The 20,805-nt window shown below is 36.6% G+C and overlaps 1 protein-coding gene across 4 annotated transcripts in view; it reads left to right on the forward strand.

Annotated features, from left to right (window-relative positions):
* Positions 1 to 20,805, forward strand: part of ATP6V1C1 (ATPase H+ transporting V1 subunit C1) — a 59,879-nt gene that overhangs the window by 14,113 nt on the left and 24,961 nt on the right. For all 4 annotated transcript variants that reach the window (XM_072774115.1, XM_072774114.1, XM_072774113.1 and 1 more), the window contains 7 exons: positions 1,838 to 2,008; positions 3,438 to 3,505; positions 9,744 to 9,829; positions 10,431 to 10,525; positions 12,356 to 12,447; positions 13,473 to 13,571; positions 15,420 to 15,488. In XM_072774115.1, the coding sequence (XP_072630216.1) occupies positions 1,877 to 2,008; positions 3,438 to 3,505; positions 9,744 to 9,829; positions 10,431 to 10,525; positions 12,356 to 12,447; positions 13,473 to 13,571; positions 15,420 to 15,488 (641 nt within the window). In that variant the 5' untranslated portion in view covers positions 1,838 to 1,876. The remainder of the gene's footprint in view (positions 1 to 1,837; positions 2,009 to 3,437; positions 3,506 to 9,743; positions 9,830 to 10,430; positions 10,526 to 12,355; positions 12,448 to 13,472; positions 13,572 to 15,419; positions 15,489 to 20,805) is intronic.

A 20,805-nucleotide genomic window follows, 5' to 3' on the forward strand; every position in this document is an offset into this window, starting at 1 on the left:
CCGGGCCAAAGGCAGGCGCCAAACCACTGCGCCACCCAGGGATCCCTATATAATAGCTTTAAAATTTAACATTTGAAGTTTCTCAGTCTAGTGATGGTTTTGTTTTTGGTTTTGCTTTCAAGTCAAAGCTTATCTTTGGATGGCTTTAGAACTTGGTGCTCTATGGCTTCCTTCTATGGATGGCCAGTTAAGCTGTACTATTTTCTGGCCAGACTGAATGCTTTGTCTGGGCTTGCCATCACTAACAAGCCTGTGTTTAATTTGTTGACCATTTGCCAGAGTATAGCTCTTTTTTTTTTAATTTTGTATTTATTTATTCATGAGAGACAGAGAGAGAGACAGAGACACAGGCAGAGGGAGAAGCAGGCTCATGCAGGGAGCCCGATGTGGGATTCGATCCCAGGACTTCAGGATCATGCCATGGGCCAAAGGCAAGCACTAAACCGCTGAGCCACCCAGGCATCCCGAGTATAGCTCTTAAGTGCATCTTTATCATTAACTTTGGGAAAATCATTTTAGAGTAGAATTTTTGAGATAGTCATTTAATACTACCATCTATATTTAAACCAGTTTAACCTATCTGAATTTCTTATATGTAAATGTTGAGGATAATATGTATCTCATACAGGTGTTGAATGTATAAAACATTTACAACAGTACCTGGTATATAGTAGATGCTCTATAAACAGAAATTGGAAAAAATAAGTATATAGAATGGCATCTGTGTTCACCTTCAGTTGTATAATAATTGCATAGGATTACTTTCATTACAATTCTAAAAATAGGTTGAAGGAAATTAATAAAAGTCCATTATGACTATAATACTTTACATTTTAAAGGAAATTTAAATTTACAAATCTTTTCACATTCATTATATGATTTTGTTATCAGGACAACTCTGTAAGGCAGTCATTTTCTATTTAGGAGACCGTAAACAGTCACTGGTAGTAAAGTTTATGGTGGTTCTAATGAAAACATATTAAAGTGGAAATAATGGTACAGTAATATTTTCGGTGTTTTTATGTTTTTGTGTACTTTACCTACTTAGATTCTGAACAGATTTGGCTCTTGGCTTTTGTTTTTCTTGTGAGAGGGAGGGAGAAATGGAGGGAGATTGTAGAAGAGGGTTAGTTGTGTCTTAATGGAACTCTTTGGAAAGGGGATCCACAGCCTCTCACTCAGATCCAGTATCACTGCCCCCCATCATATTTTTATGTGTAAGGCCAATTGGCAAGGTTTTTTTTTTTTTTTTCAAATTTGTAAATGTCTGATGGCAGCTAAATATATGCCAGGATTTTGAGGAGATTCCTTTATGTCAAATATGGATTAAAGTTAATGACCCACTTGGCTAATAACTTTGTAGGATTTGCTAAGTAAGATGTGACAAATTTATTTGGTGGCTACTGTTCAGTTCCTCCCCAAAGGTAAAAGTTATGTATGTTTTTAAATTTCCTATTTTAGTTTTATGTTTTCAAAGTTTAAGATAAATCTATACATTTATGACTTTCCTACTTTTGTGAAATGAAACTTGTTGGTAGCTGGTATTTTTGAGTAGTCTCACTTTGAATAATTCCCATTTTAGGATGTTTCATAATTTAACAATACTAGATACTTCATGTGTTCGGTCTTTATCATTTTTTCCCTCGTAACATAAAAATAAATCTCCTTTTACCACTTATGTGGATTTACTTCCAGATAAGTAAATTTGACTTTGTTCTGCCAGTGTTGGATTAGTTTTGAAACGGGTTAATATTTATCACTTATTCTGTGACTCTGAAATACTTTAGAAACAAATGGTATTAAAGATATTTTTTGTTTGTTTTGTTTTACCTTTCAGAGTCACTCTTGATTTTGGAAGAAATACTTGGTAACAAATATGACTGAGTTCTGGCTTATATCTGCTCCTGGGGAGAAAACATGTCAGCAAACTTGGGAGAAATTGCATGCGGCAACTTCGAAGAACAATAATCTTGCTGTTGCTTCAAAGTTTAACATTCCTGACTTAAAGGTAAAACTGCATGGTGCAGAATAGCATATGAGTTCATCATGAAGAGGACAGTTGTGTCTGCTTACCTTTTGGGAGAAATGAGTTAACTGGGTTCCTTCAAAAAAGCTTATTTCTAGGGATGCCTGGGTGGCTCAGCGGTTGAGCACCTGCCTTCGGCCCAGGGCATGATCCTGGAGTCCCAGGATCGAGTCCCACATCGGGCTCCCTTCATGGAGCCTGCTTCTCTCTCTGCCTCTCTCTCTCTCTCTCTCTCTGTGTCTCTCATGAATATATAAATAAAAATCTTAAAAAAAGGCTCATTTCTAGCCATTGGCATAATTGAAAATTTATCTTGTTCTTTCTAATCTTCAGATTTTAAATAATAGGGAAATTGAGATTTTAAAAATAAACTACCAAAATGAGATAACATTTTTTAAACCTTTGTGCTTTTCTAAATTGTAATTTAAACTGTAATGAGAAATCTTATGAAAATATTTGATATATTACATTCATGAATACAGTCTTCGGAAATGAACAATCGTAGTTATACCTATTCTTTTTTTTTTTTTTTTTTAAGATTTTATTTATTTATTTATTCACAGAGAGAGAGAGAGAGAGGCAGAGACACAGGCGGAGGGAGAGAGAGGCAGAGACACAGGTCTCCAGGATCACGCCCCGGGCCACAGGTGGCACTAAACCGCTGCGCCACTGAGGCTGCCCAGTAATACCTATTCTTAAATATCACAGTGAACCTAGTTTTTTGCTTTAGTTATGTATGTATGTATGTATGTATTTATTTATTTTATTTACTTATTTTTTTTAGTTTTTTGCTTTTAAATTCATATAATGTTCAGTAATGTTGTCAGTGTTTTTACCATTGTACCTCTTTAATCATACTTGGCACATCTCGCTTAAGTTATTTCATGTAGTTAATTTATTTAACATTTATTGAAGATCTGTAACCCAGCAGCCTCAAAGGGAAGCAAGCTATCAGTAATTTTATAGAATGGAAAAAATCATGATATTTTTATTTTACTGGTTAACATAGTATTCATTTAAGAAATACTTAAAACTGCTGGTTCTTAATATTTTTGTAGCTACGAATTCCTTTGAGACACTGATAGTCATGGACCCTTAGTTAAGAGCTGCTGTTGTAAACCATGACTTTAAATGATCCACCCGTCACTAGGCAGTTCCTGCAGAGGCATAGGCCTGCCATTATGGAATCTGCACGTCTTAAATAGTGTTGTACCCATGAATTAGAGGATTAGCTTGTACATGTAAATAGCTCTGAAATGTCTGTGCTAGCCACACTTGCACATTATGAAGTAAAATACAGAAAAACTTAAGATTTGTGGGCCCTTCAAGATGTTGTATCACCTTGTAAAAAAAAAAAAAAAGGGGGGGAGAAATGAAACCTACGTAGTAAAATGCTGTATTTCCCTCATAGGTTGGCACACTGGATGTCTTGGTTGGCTTGTCTGACGAACTGGCTAAACTGGATGCATTTGTAGAAGGGTAATGTACTTATATGCATAGACTAGAGCAAAATGAGAGTCACTTATCCAGCTACTTGGACATTGGATTTATTACCCATACTCTGCTTATTGGAATGGTTTTAGAAAATAATCTTTTTTTTCTTCGTAAATCTTTATGAAGGTACAATTTATATACAATAAAATATACCTAAAAAAATAAATATACCTGAAGTAGAAAATGGTGACTATCTTTTTAATATTTTTTATAATTTACATACCATGCAGGGATGCCTGGGTGGCTCAGCAGTGGAACAGTCTGCCTTTGGCTCAGGGTGTGATCCCATTCAGGGGATCAAGTCCCACGTTGGGCTCCCTGTAGGGAGCCTACTTCTCCCTCTTCCTATGTCTCTGCCTCTCTCTGTCTCTCATGAATAAATAAAATCTTTTAAAAAAAGAAAAATTTACATACCATGCAGTTCACCTATTTCAAGTGTACAGTGTGCACCTTTGAAGTATACAGTAATTTTTAGTATGTCATAGAGTTGTGCAGCCATTGCCATAATCAGTTACAGTACATTTTCATCTCTGTCCCATTACCACCATTACAAACTCCTATTCCTTGTCCCCCTTACTCCCCACCCACTAATCTATTCTCTTACATATCTATCTATAAGATTTCCTTATTTTGGACATTTAAATGAAATTTTACATATGTGGTCTCTTGTGACTGGCTTCTTTTCCTTGGCATAATATTTCAAGATTTATCCATGTTGTAGCATGTATTGATATTATTTCAACCAAAGAATATTCCATTATACAAATATACCGTATTTTATTAATCTGTTTATCAGTTGGTGGACATTTAGGTTATTTCCACTTTTTGGCTAATAATAATGCTGGCATGAATATTTGTGTACAAGTTTTTGTATGTTCCTATGTTTTCATTTCTCTGGAGTATGTACCTAGGAGTGGAGTTACTGGGTCATACAGTAGTTCTATTTTTAACAGTTTGAGGAACTGCCAAACTGTTCTTCAGGGTGGCTGCACCATTTTATAGTCCCACTAGCAGTGTATAGAGGTTCTAATTTCTCCACATTGTTGACAAACTTGTTACTATTCATCTTTTTTATTATAGCCATCCCAGGGGATATGAAGTATTTTATTGCATTTTTCAGTTTGCATTTCCCTAATGACTAGTGATGTGTTGAGCATCTTTTCATACATTTACACTTGCCATTTATGTTTCTTCTTTTGAGAAATGTCTTTTGGACCCTTTGCCCATTTTTTCATTGTCTTGTCTTTTTATTATTGTAAGAGTTCTTTATTCTAGAGACAAGTCACTTAATCAGATATGATTTGCACATATTTTCTTTCATTCTGTGGGTTGTCTTCACTTTCTTGATACTGTCCTTTGAGGCACAAATTTTTTTAAGATTTATTTATTTATTTTAGAGAGCATGTATGTAAGCAGGGGGAGGGGCAGATGGAGAGGGAGAGAATCTCAAGCAGACTCCCCACTGAGCACAGACTCCCCACTGAGCACTGCAGGGCTTGATTTCAGACCCTGAGATCATGACCTGAGCTGAAATCAAGAATCAGCTTGATTAACTGATTGAGCCACCCAGGTGCTCCCCCTCCCATTTTTAAAATTTTTTTTAAGTAATCTCTACACCCAGTGTGGGGCTTGAATTCACGACCCCGAGATCAAGAGTCACATGCTTCACCGACTGAGCCAGCTAGGTGCCCCTGAATCATAACATTTTTAATTTAATTTTATTTATTTTATTTTATTTTTTTAATTTTTATTTATTTATGATAGTCAGAGAGAGAGAGGCGCAGAGACACAGGCAGAGGGAGAAGCAGGCTCCATGCACCAGGAGCCCGACGTGGGATTCGATCCTGGGTCTACCAGGATCGCGCCCTGGGCCAAAGGCAGGCGCCAAACCGCTGCGCCACCCAGGGATCCCACATTTTTAATTTTAATATCCAGTGTTATTTTTTGTTGCTTGTGTTTTTAATATCATGTTTAAGAAACCATTACCTAATTTAAGGTGACAGTTTTATAGCTATATTTTCTTCCATGAGTTTGAGTTTTAGCTTTTACATAAGGTCTTACATCTTTTTTTTTTTTTTTTAAGATTTTATTAATTTTATTTAGAGAGTGAGTGAATGTAGGCAAGGGAAAGGTAGAGGGAGAGAGAATCTCAAGCAGACTCCATGCTGAGTAGGAAGACCGATGCAGGGCTCAATCCTATAAACCTGAGATCATCTGAGCCGAAATCAATAGACATTTAACTGACTGAGCCACTCAGGTTTTCCAGATCTTACATCCTTTTTGAGTTTTGTATATGATGTGAGGTAGGAGTCCCAAATTCATTTTTTTGTGTGAGCACCATTTGTTGAAAAGACTATTTTTTCTCCATTGAATTGTCCTGGCATCCTTGCTGAAAACCATCTGAACATGAATGTGGGACCTTATTTCTGGACTCTCAGTTTTATTTTATATTTCCTTATTTCTGTCTTTATGCCAGTACCACATGGTCTTGATTATTGTAGCTTTGTAGTAAGTTTTGAAATTAGAATGTTTTTCGTTTTCAAGGTTGTCTTGGCTATTCTTATTCCTTTCATTTTCATATGAATTTCAGGATTATCGTGTCAAATTTCTGCAAAGAATTCAGCTCAAATTTTTATGGGGATTGTGTTGAATTTGTAGGTCAATTTGGGGAGTATTGCCATCCTAGCAATTTTAAGTCTTTGATTTATGTACATAAAATGTTATGCCATTGCCATTTATTGAAGATAGTGATGCTCTTGTGTTTAAAATTCAATTATAGTAAAAAAACGTTTTTCTAAACTAGTTTTAGTCAGGACACCTGGGTGGCTCAGTGGTTGAGTGTCTGCCTTTGGCTCTGGTCATGATCCCAGGTTCCCGGAATTGAGTCCCATATCGGGCTCCGTGCGGGGAGCCTGCTTCTCTCTTTGCCTGTGTCTCTGCCTCTCTCTCTCTCTCTCTCTCTCTCTCTCTGTGTGTGTGTCTCACACGAATAAATAAATACAATCTTTAAAAAAAAAAAAAAAAAAAAAAACTAGAGTTAGTCACTTCTGAAATTTACTTGCTCTGTATTTTAGCTGAAGATGGATAGGGGATCCTTGATCACTTTTTGCATTTTGATTAATTGGCAGAACCAGTCTTCAATCCTTTGACTCTTGGAATACAGAGCTTTTAAATACTTAGGGTTTGGGTAAATAGGTACGATTTTGTAAAATTCAGAATTTTGGAGAATCTGAAATATATATTTGAAATATATATTTGATTGAAGCTTTAAGGGAACTTTTGAAGTCTTTGTGGAAGAGTTTCCCATGTATGGTATTAGGCTTTGATATATATATTTGATTTGATTTAGAAATATATATTTGATTGAAGCTTTAAGGGAACTTTTGAAGTCTTTGTGGAAGAGTTTCCCATGTATGGTATTAGGCTTTTCTTTATTGATGGAACTGCCATAATGCAGTGTCTGTGAGCAATAGAGGCTGATGTTGCAGAGAGACCTTTTAACAGAGCAGCGTGTGGTAAGTAAATAGACCTAAACATGTACTGATGGTCTTTAATATTGGAGGCAAAAAATCCGGTTAGGAAACAGGTTTACAGTAGACTAAGGCACTTGGCAATAAGAATGAGTAAAAGGATGATAGAAAAAGTAACAGAGTACTTTACAGGTAGTAATTCCATACATTCATTATAGGGCAAATGTGAATATAACTATTGATGATATTCTCAGAGTACTAATAGATGATACCAGTCATCACTTGGTTTCCTGATAACACATTTTTAATTGAGAAAATGTTTGAGGAAACTCTTTGTAGTTGGCATCCCTGAGGTGATTATCTTCCCTATACTCCCATCCCCTCATTACAGTTTCAGGTCGTGACAGCCAGAGACATGAAGAAGGGAGGTCCCTGAGAATCTAATTATTTGAATCCTTTTTAACCACCTTGATGACTCTATAGGTCTTTCTTTAAATTGTCATTGGAATGTCCTGAATATAGTGTAAGATTTGCTCACAATTTTTAGGGAGGGGTCTGGAAAATATTTAGGCTAAGTGTAGTTCATTTGGTTGTGGAATTAAAAGTTACCTGTGCAGTTTATCCCCTTCTTGTCTTTTGTCAGTTTTCCTGAAACATACGAGGAATTTATAAATTTTGTAGTTGTTAGACCTTGGGAGAATTGACAGATGGTGGCTTAATGATTTTTTTTTTTTTTTTTCAAGCTTAATGATTTAAAGTTCAGTTTTAAAGTCTGAACATTGTCATATGTGAAGTAAATGACAGTACTTATCAAGTAATCATCAGAGCAGTTTTTAAGGTGACCATGTGTACTTTGATATAGATACTCTTAGATGCACAGGGAGATTGGGAAAGTTCTGAATTACAAACTAAGTTTATAAATTCGACACTAGGCAGTTCTACACTGAACTATTTCTGTGGCAAACATATGAGCATTTTTGCATGTTCATAGCAAATGGTTCTGTTCACAAGATGCTTGTGAAATTATACAGGAATAATGGCTTATCTCCTTTGAAGGGATAAGTGAATTTTGGAAAAAAAAATTCTTTTTTTCTCTAAAGATTGATTAGAGAGAGAGCATGCATGCATGTTCGCACACATGCACTCTTTTTCGAATTAGGAACACAAAAGCATCTAAGACCAGCAGACGGAGAGACTCTCACACTCCCCACTGAGTGCAGAGCCAGGAATGGGGCTCCTCCCACGGACCCATGAGATCCTGACCTAAACCAAAACCAAGAGTCCTACGTTCAGCTGACTGAGCCACTCAGGCATCCCTTGGAGAAGTTTCTTAATTTGTCTGTTTACCCTCCCTGACATTGAGCATATGGTCCTTAGATTAAGTGTCCAAAGCCCTGTTTTGACCTTGTCACACTTCTCTGACTTCAGAGGCTATCTGCAGTATGGCCCCAGGCTACCTTCCCCTAGCCTAACCTCCCCTTCTCAGCATAGCGCTCTCTGTAGTCTGGATCCTGCCCTTGCTTTTCTGCCCCTCCCAATTTTGACTTAAAGGGTGCCCTGCAGCAAGAATGTTCTTTCTTCCCATCTGATCATCCTTTTAGAACTATTCCTGTACTTCATTGCCCTGCTCTTGAGTCATGCTTTTTTGATTACAGTAGCTGGAAGTGATCCCTTTTTCCTTTATGCTTCTCTTGCTGTAACTTGGTATTCTCTGCTGACCTTTAACCACAGATTGCTTTGTATTTAGTCATTTGTGTCTTTTGTTATCTCTCCCAATTCAAGTTTTTTTAAAGATTGTATTTATTCATGAAAGAGAAAGAGAGAGAGAGGCAGAGACACAGGCAGAGGGAGAAGCAGGCTCCATGCAGGGAGCCCGAAGTGGGACTTGATCCCCGGTCTCCAGGATCACGCCCTGAGCCACCCAGGGATTCCCACTCTCCCAATTCGGTTTTAAGCAATGTGAAAGTGATTCTTTTTTTCTTTTCTTCTTCTTCTTCTTTTTTTTTTTTTTTTTTGGTCTTGTATGCTTTTGTGTCCCACTCAAGGCCTAGAAGCAGACATGGAAATGGAGAAAACACCAAAGTCCAGATGCCATGTTTCTAGTTGCAACTCTGCCATTAGCTAGTTTTGTGACTTTTGACTTTTTGTGATGAAGTCACTTACCAACTCTTTATATCTTGGTGTCTTTAACATAAAATGAAGGGTTTGAGAAGGTGCTATCCAGATGCTTCAGTAGTTATGGCACAGTGGTTTCTCTTTAGCATTGTTCCTTGAACATAGATGTTCAATAAATAGTGAATGAATAAATAATCCAATACCTCATTTTTCATCATTACTGTTGCCTACCAGATCTCTTTTGTTCTAAGTGAAAGCATATAATTGGTGAATGTTAGCTTCCAGCCTCTGTCCTTTGTTCTTGGTCCTCGCAGTCAGATTCATTGACCCATTTTTGTCATATAATATATGTTTCTCACTAGTTTCCCATTACTTTCTTTCCAGACTTAATTAACATTGCATGTAGGTTCTTTAAAACTCTCAAGTTAATCAGTTGAACATATGTAACAAAATCTTGGTCCGTTTTATCCTTAAAGCATTATTCATAGAAATTATGGCCCATTCTATATTATGCAGCTATGTGTAATGGGAACATATATACTCAAATTCATATGTGTTTGTAATGTGTTCATTGTGTAGCATGGAATTTAGGTCTTTTTTCTGAAAATGGTTGTTGATTTTTTTTTCCCCCTCCCAAGGGTGGTTAAGAAGGTGGCTCAATATATGGCTGATGTATTGGAGGATAGTAAAGATAAAGTTCAGGAGAATCTGTTGGCCAATGGAGGTAAGCTAATGTTTCAGGATTTGATATTGACTTATATAAGGTGAATGACTTAGCTACGAAAATGGAATAGTTGTGGAGTGTCTCTTTGCGCCTACATTTTTTATTCTTTTCATTTGAATGTGAAAGGATCTGTGTTTTGAAGATTGTTGTAGACTCCTACAAACAATTATCACCTGGTTTTAATAGGTTTATTTTCAGTTTGGATAAGTTGGCAAAGAAAGAACATATTTTTGTCAAATTCTGCTTATTGAAGAGACAGTTGGAGGTAGTTAATCTTTGTATCTCTTTCTCCTACATATGAGGCAAATCATGGGTATGCGCATATTCCATTTTTTAAGTCATCAAAGTAGAAGGAGCATTTTAATATGTATATGTATAAATTTTGAGTAAGGAGAAGAGATCCAGCCAGATTACAAGGTAAAAATGTTTATTAATCCATGTTACTTAATATAGTTCCACATTTTTAAAATCGAGACTCTCCAGCAATGATGACGTCTTTACTGATTTTCTCAGCAGATTTCAGCGTTAAAATTTATTACTGTGTAGGAAAACTATACACAGTCTATTGCTTCTTAGTAATTAATTTGTTTCCTTATTTCAGTTGACTTGGTTACTTATATAACAAGGTTTCAGTGGGACATGGCTAAATATCCAATCAAGCAGTCCCTGAAAAATATATCTGAAATAATTGCCAAGGTAAGATAAAAAATGACACAAGTGGGACACATTGATTTATTTATTTCATAAGTATTTAGCTGTAAAGTATTCTTTAGGTTTTGACAAAGTAAATGATATGTGACTAATACAAATAGGAGGTACCCTTAGTACAAATTTTACAAAAAGGAAAGATGTTAAAAAGTGTAACACTTTGCTGTACACGTTATCCAAATTGTGTCATTTAAGTGGCTAACTTAAGTATTGCGTCAGTGGTGGCTAACTTAAGTATTGCATCAGTGGTCTCTAAGTAAGAAAATAAACTGTAAAATTCTATAATTATTATTTATACAAATTTTAAGGGTAACTGAAGTTATGTAGAACAGGAAATTGGAATCTATTAAAGATTTAGCAGTCATCCAGGTAAGTGACAGTGATTACTTCAGCATGTTTTCTGTACAGTACTGATTCAGACATTAAACTTTATGGGTTCTCTGATGCCTTCTGACATTCAATATTGATCCTCTACCCAGAAAAATTCCTATATTTATGTAAACATGAGTTTATGTACAGTTTCAGGGAGTACACAGATCTTGAAGTTCATCCATGAACTTTTAAGAGTTCCTTTCATATTGTAGTCATTGAAATTGAGAGAAAATGTAAAAGTCTTCCTAAAACTATAAACAGGGCAATAGACAAGGCCCTTTTAATCATCAACATTGTCATGACCTGACTAGGATGACTAGGATGAAAAAGTATGGTTTAAATTGCTTGGACAGACTTTTTCCTGGCTCCCAATGACTTTATTTGAATAGTGTACTCTATAGTTAAATATGAATGAGTAGATTTATAAAGAATTTAAAAACTGAAATCATCATTATAATTTAATGAAAACAAGTAATTTGATTATACAGAGTGGTACTCTTACTATGACTGAGCCTTATTTTCTTTTGATCCTTATCAAATATCTAATCATCATCTTCTGATACTGGTATAGATGAGGAAACTGGATCATAGAGGTGAATTGACTTCTCCTGGGGGCACACAGCTAATAATGGTAGAGCCAAGTCGAAACTAGTTTTTCAAATGTTAAATCTGCTGATATGTATTTTCTCCTTAAATTGTTAGTAGTTTTAGGCCTCATTTTGAAAAATCATCTTCTGTAACATTTATAAATACATTCAACCACAATTTTAATTTGATCGCAAAAATATTTTGTGTAAGAATAGTGTAAAACAAAACTGTGTAGTTTATTACTTTTGGAAATTGATCCTTTAGCCTTATGAATTTAAAGTCTTTTAATCAATAATATCTATACCCAGTGGCCTAGATTCCATTCACATGGTTTAAGAAGTAATATCGTAACAGTAGTTAAAATATATGTGGTCTAAAACATTATCTTTAGTACAAAAATTTTTTTTTTTAGTACAAAAATTTCATATGGAAATTACCAAGGTTGTTTCAAAATGAAGTAGGTTATTTTTTAACATGAACTTTTAAAGTTGTGCTTTTTTTAAAAATTTTTTTTTCAATTTTTATTTATTTATGATAGAGAGAGAAAGAGAAAGAGGCAGAGACATAGGCAGAGGGATAAGCAGGCTCCATGCACCGGGAGCCCGATGTGGGATTCGATCCCGGGTCTCTAGGATCGCGCCCTGGGCCAAAGGCAGGCGCCAAACCGCTGCGCCACCCAGGGGTCCCAAGTTGTGCTTTTAAAATAATAGTTCTTTTTTTTTTTTTTTTTAAATAATAGTTCTTACATCAGCAACTAGTGGTGTTTTTTAAAGTAAATGTTCAGGTACAGCTACTTTATTTGTGTTAGTAGAGGCAGATTTAGGAAAATTTGCCTGTTTTTCTTTTTCATTTTTAAAGGGAGTGACTCAGATTGACAATGACCTGAAATCTAGAGCATCCGCATATAATAACTTGAAAGGAAATCTTCAGAATTTGGAACGGAAGAATGCGTAAGCATATTAAGTATATGTGAATTTAAGAAGTGGGGGAGCATTCTAGCATGCACTAAATGAGCTATTGTTGGGGTTTAGTTAATTTCAGTTTATGCTGTTTCTGTAATCAAAACAGTGTTTGTTTACTTCATGGAGAAAAGTTTATTAATTTGGGCTAGTCAAAACAGATGTGAGGCTGATTTTATTATGCTTGTTTCATAAAACTTGTGAGTTGAGTCTTAGTTTATCCCTTTATACATTTTGAGTTTTTACTGAAAAATTGTCTAAAACTGTTTAAAATCAAATCATAGTTTAATTACATAGCAGTTACCTGCTCCTTAAAATAATTGAAGAATCCTTTTGCAGTGTAATTTATCTGTTTTTCTGTTTTCCAGGTTTAGCTTTTTTACGTTAGGTTTTCAAAAATTAAAACATGTTTGTTTTCTTGATCTTATTGTATGACTACTGCAAGCTTTAAGCATAAACAAGTTATGCATTTGTATTCCAGAGGGAAAGTTGGTGGGATGCCTTCAGTGGTACAAATAACGCAGGTCATTTTCATTATGAAATGTACTGGGAGACCAAATGAAGACTGATTTGGAAGAGTTAATTATTGAGTTAACTAACCAAAATTGCTTAGTATCAGATGATACCCAGGGAGAGGAAGGAAAATCAAAGGTTGTCCTTAGATGATATAATTTTATAATTATGAAATAGACTTTAATTGGCATATAATGAATAACACTTGTCCAGTCAAGATATTATATATGTAATCAAGAGAAGAGCTGAGTTACACTAATTAAAGCAAACACAAAGGGAGATACTAGAGGCAAATTTTGATAAATATTGACATTTCTTTGATAATGGGAGTGAGAAATAGCTACATTTTGGTTTCATATAAATAAAAATGTTAACTAAAATTAATCTGTTTCTCAAGATGTATATATAGTATATACATGTGAATGTAATTAGCCTGCTGTTTCTTTACTTGTATTATGGAGGCATTATCAGCCTGATTATTATTTTTTTTTTTTATTCCTCAGAGGAAGTTTGCTAACTAGAAGTTTAGCGGAAATTGTGAAGAAGGATGATTTTGTTCTTGATTCAGAGTATCTCGTCACATTACTGGTCGTAGTTCCCAAGTATGTCTTTTAATTACAAAAGTTTTTTACTTGTTAAAATATAAGAAAAATATTAGTATCTGATATTGTAATTTGAAGTGTTCCATAGAACTCAATTGTAGAGGGACTATTACCTTGTCATTCATTCTGTCAACCAGTTCAACTCATGGCACATGTAGTAGAATTTAGTTTTTAATTTGGTAACGGAGACATCAATTATAACTTGAGATTCCAAATCAAATTTAGCAGCTTAGTAGAATTGGCTTATTTAAAAATTAAATAATACTAAATTACTAGATTTTTTTAAAGTACATATTTTGGATTTTTCGATACTAGGAAGCTCTTTGTCTTTTTGAAAAATCTTTATGATTGTTGAAGATGAGTGAAACCCTTTAAGAATCAAAGGATAGATTAGGTCAAGGGTTATTAGCAAAGGTTTTCTGTAAAGGGCCATGTAGTTAATATCTCACAATTTGTGAGCCATAAGATCTCTTACAACTATTCAGCTCTGCGATGTCAACTCTGTGGTTGTAGCTGAAAGCAGCCATACACAGTATATACAGATCAGATGTGGCTGTGTTTCACTAAAACGTTATTTATGAAAACAGGCTCTGCGCATAGTTTGCTGGATTAGATAACCCTTTGAAATCTTCTTTACTCCCCCCACCCCAAAAAAGAAATCTTCTTTAGAGTAGGTCTTCTGTGTTAACGTTTGATTATAGTTAATCTTGGTAAAATGAAACCTTTGGACACTCATAGAAAGGATTAGAACTCTGTGCACATACGTGTGTGTGTGTGTGTGTGTATGTGTGTATGAGAGAGAAACACTGGTAATGGTTTTACTTCTGACTTGGACTGAAGTCTTGCTATTGGGGAATCTTTGGAGGATCCAAACTGAGGTGGGAGATTTGGAGATTCTTCACAGTATCATTGCATGAATTCTTGCTTTGCTGTGCTCTCCATTTTTATCTCGTTAAAAAGCTGGGATTGGAAAATGATACCTCCTAGAAAGGGTGGGAAAACACCCCCATTGAATTTACTGTAGCTACAATATTATCTGACTCCTGCTTTTGCCCCTTTATTGCAGAATACTAGAGCACTGATTATTTATAATAAATTTCTGTGTATCTGTGTTTTTATACTATTAGGAAAATAACCTTTGCTCAGATAAAAGATTTGTCTCAGTCTTTATTGAAAATTGGTGTTTAAAATCAGAAGTTTTTACGATCTTCTGTACATTATAATTGAAACATAGGACCTAGAGTACCTTATGTGTTGAATCATTCACTATCTGGTCTACAAATACTGCAGTTCTTTATATTGCAAACATAACTGTCTTTCCGCACACGCCCAAAACCGTTGGTCTCTAGAGAAGGTGGTTGTTGTACAACGTTCTGTGCAGCATGGTTTGCTGTCACTTAATTTACTCAATGCTTCCTGGCATGCTGTGCTTTTAGTAAATACAGTTTGATCCAGCCTCTCATAACAGCCAGTGAATAGAAATGGTAGGGATTTCAGTATGGCATTTAAATTAATTTATTTTTAACAAGGTAATATGTATTAACTCTGAAGTTTGAAAGTCATTTAGAATCTGTACTTCACTTCCTTTCCACACTTAGTTCTAGGATGTGCCTCTTTTGCAATACTTACTGGATATAAGAGTGGTGAACTGCATTTCCTGCTTCACCAGTTACTATATTTGAAATTCATTCTCAGTAGGAAACTTGGATTTTTTTTTGTTGTTGTTACATAGATTTGAGGTATGCTTTAGTCAAATGTCCTGTTTTTCTCATATTTTTTCTCCTTCTAGATATGGCAGTAGGTAAGACATGTTTTTTCATTTCTAGTACTTACTGTACTTTTTTGCAGGTTAAACCACAATGACTGGATTAAGCAGTATGAAACACTAGCTGAAATGGTAGTTCCAAGGTCTAGCAAGTAAGTAGTACTCTGTAAAAACCCATTTCTTTCCTAGATTTCCTCTTTATAGCTGGAATATTGGGTTGGGAAGTATCTTTATCGTTTCTTTGTAGAAAATTTACAATTTCAGGACCATATCTTTCACCTTATAAATAAGTTATTTTAACTCTAGTTATCACAGTTATAGACCTGGAAGGGACTCTCTACAGTCGAATCGACTGCCTCATGTTTATAGATGTAGAAGTTTGAGGCCTCAGGGGTGAAGTGGGTTGCCCAGTCACACATCTCACTAATGGCAGGACTAGAATTAGAACCCCGGTCACTGGTGTGGTACTTTTTCTGCCATGCTGTGCCACCTTCTGAAAATTCTTCATTCAGTATTTATTGTATAATCATTATGTGTCTATGTATAATTCATTTGTCTTGCAAAGGAAGTGTACCAAAATGGCTGCTAGAGTGCCGTGTTGATCTCTAAATATCCACCATCACTTTCCAGTGAGCATAGATTCAGCCTAACCTATATTTTCCATTAAGAAAACCCTTGTATTAAGTGTTTTTAAATTTATGGATTGATATACATTGTCTAATTTGATTTTACAACACTTCCGAGAAGTGTTGGAGCAGTTATTCTTGTGGCTAAAGAAGTAAAGATACAGAAGAATTGAGTAGTTGCCCAAGGCATATGGCTGCATTTGACTGTGTAAGTGTCATGACAAAGTTAGGACTAAAAGTCAGGTATTTATTTTAATGTTAGGGCTTATACTGTTGACACTACCTTTGTCATTTTTTTCTGTATTAGATTCACACTAGAAGTTCTTTGAAAAAATATTAAATACAGTGTATATGCACCCCCCAGGAATCTTTTGTATGGCTATGCCTCAAGAGGTGGCAACATGTGGTGAGAGAAAGATATAGCAGATAGTAAAGAAGTGGTATTAGTAAGGTTAGGCCCATGAAATATTTTCTTTTCCAGTTTCATTGTGTCATATGGGAGGTAGCTTAGTATAATGGAAAGAGTGCTGGACCCAGGGATCTGAGTTCTATTGCTGGTTCTGCTACCAACTTGCTATGTGACCCGGGGTAAGTCATTTACCTTCTTTGGGCCTCATTTTCTTTGTCTATAAAATGAGCATAGCACCTTCCCAGTACACATTATGAGGCTATTTTAAGGCTTGATAAGATATATAAAATATACAGTATACGATTATCATAGTTTCACAGATGTGGATTTTTTTTTTTTTTTTTTTTTTTTTTTTTTGAGAACTAAACCACAAACCTCTGCTCATCACAATCCCCGCCCCACCCCCCGTTTTGGGGAATGCCTTCCATTCACACCAGCCCCTCACATGGTGAACTGAAGACTAAGGTTGTGTCTTCATATTAGTCTTCTTTTTTTTTTTTTTCATATTAGTCTTCTACTGAAGCTGTTTATTCTAACAAATAACAACTTCTTCTATCTCTGTACTCTGTAGGATGTTAAAGCCATAGAGGTTGACTTTATGTCTGAGAGGCAGGGGAAGGAGGAGACCCAAGGACCCAGTGTATACAGAATATCCTCACAGGTTGTAATATGTCAGACCTAGGGTCCAGGGAAGTGGTGTGTAGATAAGTTTCAGATTTATTTTGAAAAGACTTAAAAAATACTACTTTAGAGATTTACATCTCTTGAACATCACTGTAGTAGTTTAAAGGAAAAAATTCTGAGCGGTAAGAGTTCATTGTAGACAGCCTCAGCTTCTGAATGATGAATTACTGCTCTCTGACCACCAGTCAGTGAGAACCACTGTTGTACCTGTTTCTCAGTTCAGAGACATTCAGAACCACTGACATGAAAGTTTAGCTATTTAAATTTAGTCCACAAGAACAACAGCTATACCAGCACTGTGAAGAGGATGGTTCACTTGTGTGGGGCAGACAGGCGATAGTGGGCTACATTGGAATTTTGTCCACTGTTCAGGAAAGATCTCTATGACTTGATGCTGGATTTTTTGCTTATCATAACAACTAACACTTTTGAATAGCTGCTTTGTGCTAGTAATTGTTCTAAGTGCCTCATTTTTAAGTCATTTTGTAAGTAGTAATACTTTCAGTTGTTGCTTTTTGGCTCTTGAGTCCTTAGTCTTGAGTGCAGTGAAGATGAAAGTGAAATTCTGAGGTAGAAGAATCCTGTCTTCAAACCTGAAGGAAATAATTTCACTTAAAAAATGCTTAGAATCCAGCTATTTGTAAAATATTCTACTTAAGTCTTAAAATTATTGGACAGCTTGAACTCTACTATCTTTGTTGTGTGGATAAGTGTAGGGAGGTATGTAAATGCCATGCAAAGTTATGGCCAAAGAAGTGGAGTCTGGGTTGCTCTTCTGCTTCTTGTTGGAAAAACTGTTCAGAGAGAGGTGTTTTTCACTTGTACTCAGGATTACTACTTTCCTTTTTGTCTGTCTACTTTTACTTGTGAAGAGAGTCTGACCAGGTCCCATCACTAGTAAACTTGTGCCTTTTCTGTGTTATTGGAAAGTACCACAAACACATTGGTGCTTCACAGAGGTTTTTGGTCAGGGAGCTAGAGGAACCTCACTAGGAAAGCTTAAGAAAAACTGTACAAGCCATTGTGCAGAGAAAAGTTCCCTTGTGTTGTGGGGGTTGTAAAAATAACTTTCATGAAGAAAAGCAGAAGAGCTGCCTTAGCAGTGACATAGGAAGATGAATTAGGGGACGGAAGATTGCAGGTCTGAGTTTTAGGACAGAGCTAAGAAATCAGAAGCAGCAGGCAGAACTAGTGAGCTCCAGAAGCACAGCTACTCACTTGGATGACTGAAAATGCCATGAAATGTGTGGAAAACATTGCTGCTTCCTTCAGGCCTGGTTAGGCCTGTATGAAGATGGTGCTACTACTACTACATAACAATAGAACTAAAGGAAGACATGTTTTGTGGTCATTTATTTGAACCTAGTCCAACTTGTGCATCCTGTGTTAAGCTAAACTAAACTCCCTTTCAGGCACGGTTCCAAGTCCATGTTTAATCATAAGAAGATGGCACTTTCTTGCCTCTTTCTTCTCCTTCTGGCTTTCATTTTGTTTCTCTGTCTTGGTCTCATGTCACTTCAGGTCGCTGCTGGTTTTGGTTTGGTTTGAAATCCCTCCAACTTTGGCTTCCTGCAGCTCACAAAGCATCACCTCCACTTGAATTTTGTGGGCTCTTCTCTTGCTTTACCCTTGACCTCTAAAAGGCTTTACTTCTGTAACTTTAAATCCAGTTCTTGAACCAGAGCCTGCTTTCCATCTTTTCCACTGTTATAGAACCTGCTCTTTGTTGTTTTTAAGATTTTAAGATTTTATTTATTCATGGGAGACAGAGAGAGAGGCAGAGACACAAGCAGAGGGAAAAGCAACTCCTCAAAGGAAGTCCGATGTGGGACTCGATCCCAGGACTCTGGGATCATGCCCTGAACCGAAAGCAGAAGCTCAACCACTTAGCCACCCAGGCGTCCCAGAACCTGCTCTTTGACCTTGTCCATCTCTAGTCCCCACCCTTTGCACTGACATTGTTGGTTTCCTCAAGTCATGCTTCCTCTCCTGCTGAGCCTGGAGTCTTGAGTCATCACTTTAGCTGTTGTCTTGCCTGCACCGTCATTTCTGGCCCCTGTGACCTCTTGCAAACTCCCTTCCCCAATTAATCTGTAATTCAGTCTGCCAGCTTCTATGCCTAAATTGCCTGAGTGAGCTGGAGAGAATCTAGTGTGGGTCTGAGTTGTGGCCAGGCTAGACTTGGGCTTTTCTGTCTTAGTGGGACAGAGTATTCTGTCAGCGCATTTTTCAGCCACACCCTGGGCTCTGATCTCCACCTGCAGCTTTGGGACTCCGAAATCTCCATCTGTGGCCTCATGATCCCTGTAGTTTCAGACTCCCACACCTGGTTTCCTCCTGGGCACTGTATGTGTCTGTGCCACAGGTAATAGGACATTATTCCCCCCCCACCAGCCCCCAATCCCAGCCTCAGGTGTTCATCTCATGTAGTGTGTGGCAGCAACCTCTGCCTAGTTATCAAACCAGACCATGGTAATCAGCTATTTTGGACTCTTACCTCTCCCTCTCTCCACCCCCCCGCCCCATGACCCAATCTAACAGCTATATTATTTCTACCTCCAGTAGCATTTGGTTGAGTCATATGGAATTGCTGTTTTGTAGGTCAAAAATGGTCAGATACCAACAACTTCGTATGTTTCCACTGACTTTATACCCCCTGTCCCCTCTTGGCCCTGCCCTTGTAGCTACAGCCGCTGCTTTAGTTTAGGTTCCCATCTCTTGCCTGGACTATTGTAATTGCCATTAGCTGGTCTCCTTTATCTCCAGTATTTTCCTCCTCTCATCACTCTCCTGCATTGCTGCCATTTTCATTTTCGTGGTGTACCAATCTACTACTGGCACATACGTATGCATACACACCCACCCCTTGTACTCTGTGTTCCAGCTACTTATTTCTGGTAGAGCCCCAAATGCGCCATGCTATTCCACATCTGTATGCATTTGCTTGTGGGATTCTACTGGCATGTTCTCTCTTTTGCCTGTTTTTCAGACTTCCACTTGACATCACTGCTCTTGTGAAACTCCTTAATGTCCCCTGAGATAGTTATTTATTCCCTTTTTGCCCCAATATGTTACATATATCTTCTATTATAATATTTACAGTTCTGTATTGTATTACTTGTTTCTGTCTCCTTTCTTGGTTAGACCCCTGCCTTGAGGTCAGCAAACTACATTGTCTTAGCTTTATTCCTAATATGTAGCAAGAGCGGGGTACATTTATAGAGGCTTAGTACATGTTACATAATTGAAAGTCCATTATACCAAGGACTCATGGTTTGTTTTTTTATAATGTTTTAAGAAATACCTTTCCTAGGTATAGGAAGGAAAAGCAAATAGTTTCTATTTATTTTTTCTTAATAAGGTAGCACAGCAGGATTTAGTCATAAAATAAGACTGAATTTTTATCTTGGCTTCTTTCCCCATGAGGATTTTGAATAAGCCAGACAATTTTGCTATGACCCAGGTCTCTACATGATAAAGGAGCCTGCATAATAGACACCCTGCTCACTGTCATAGAGCCATGTCAAACATCAAATACTTTTGAAATGGTCTTTAAAATGGCAGAGTACTGCGTTAATTTAAAAGATAACTGTGACAGTGGAGGAGTATTATAGGGGTCTGCACTAGCCTGTCAGGTTGGATTTGGATTTGTTTTGATCACAGTGTGCATTTTACAGAGTTAAGCCTGGGAGACCTGAAGATCATTAAAGGTTTTTTATGGCATTCTGTCCACTTGGTAGCTGCCTTGCT

Source organism: Canis lupus, chromosome 14 (genome assembly GCF_048164855.1).
Source record: "Canis lupus baileyi chromosome 14, mCanLup2.hap1, whole genome shotgun sequence".
Lineage (NCBI taxonomy): Eukaryota > Metazoa > Chordata > Mammalia > Carnivora > Canidae > Canis > Canis lupus.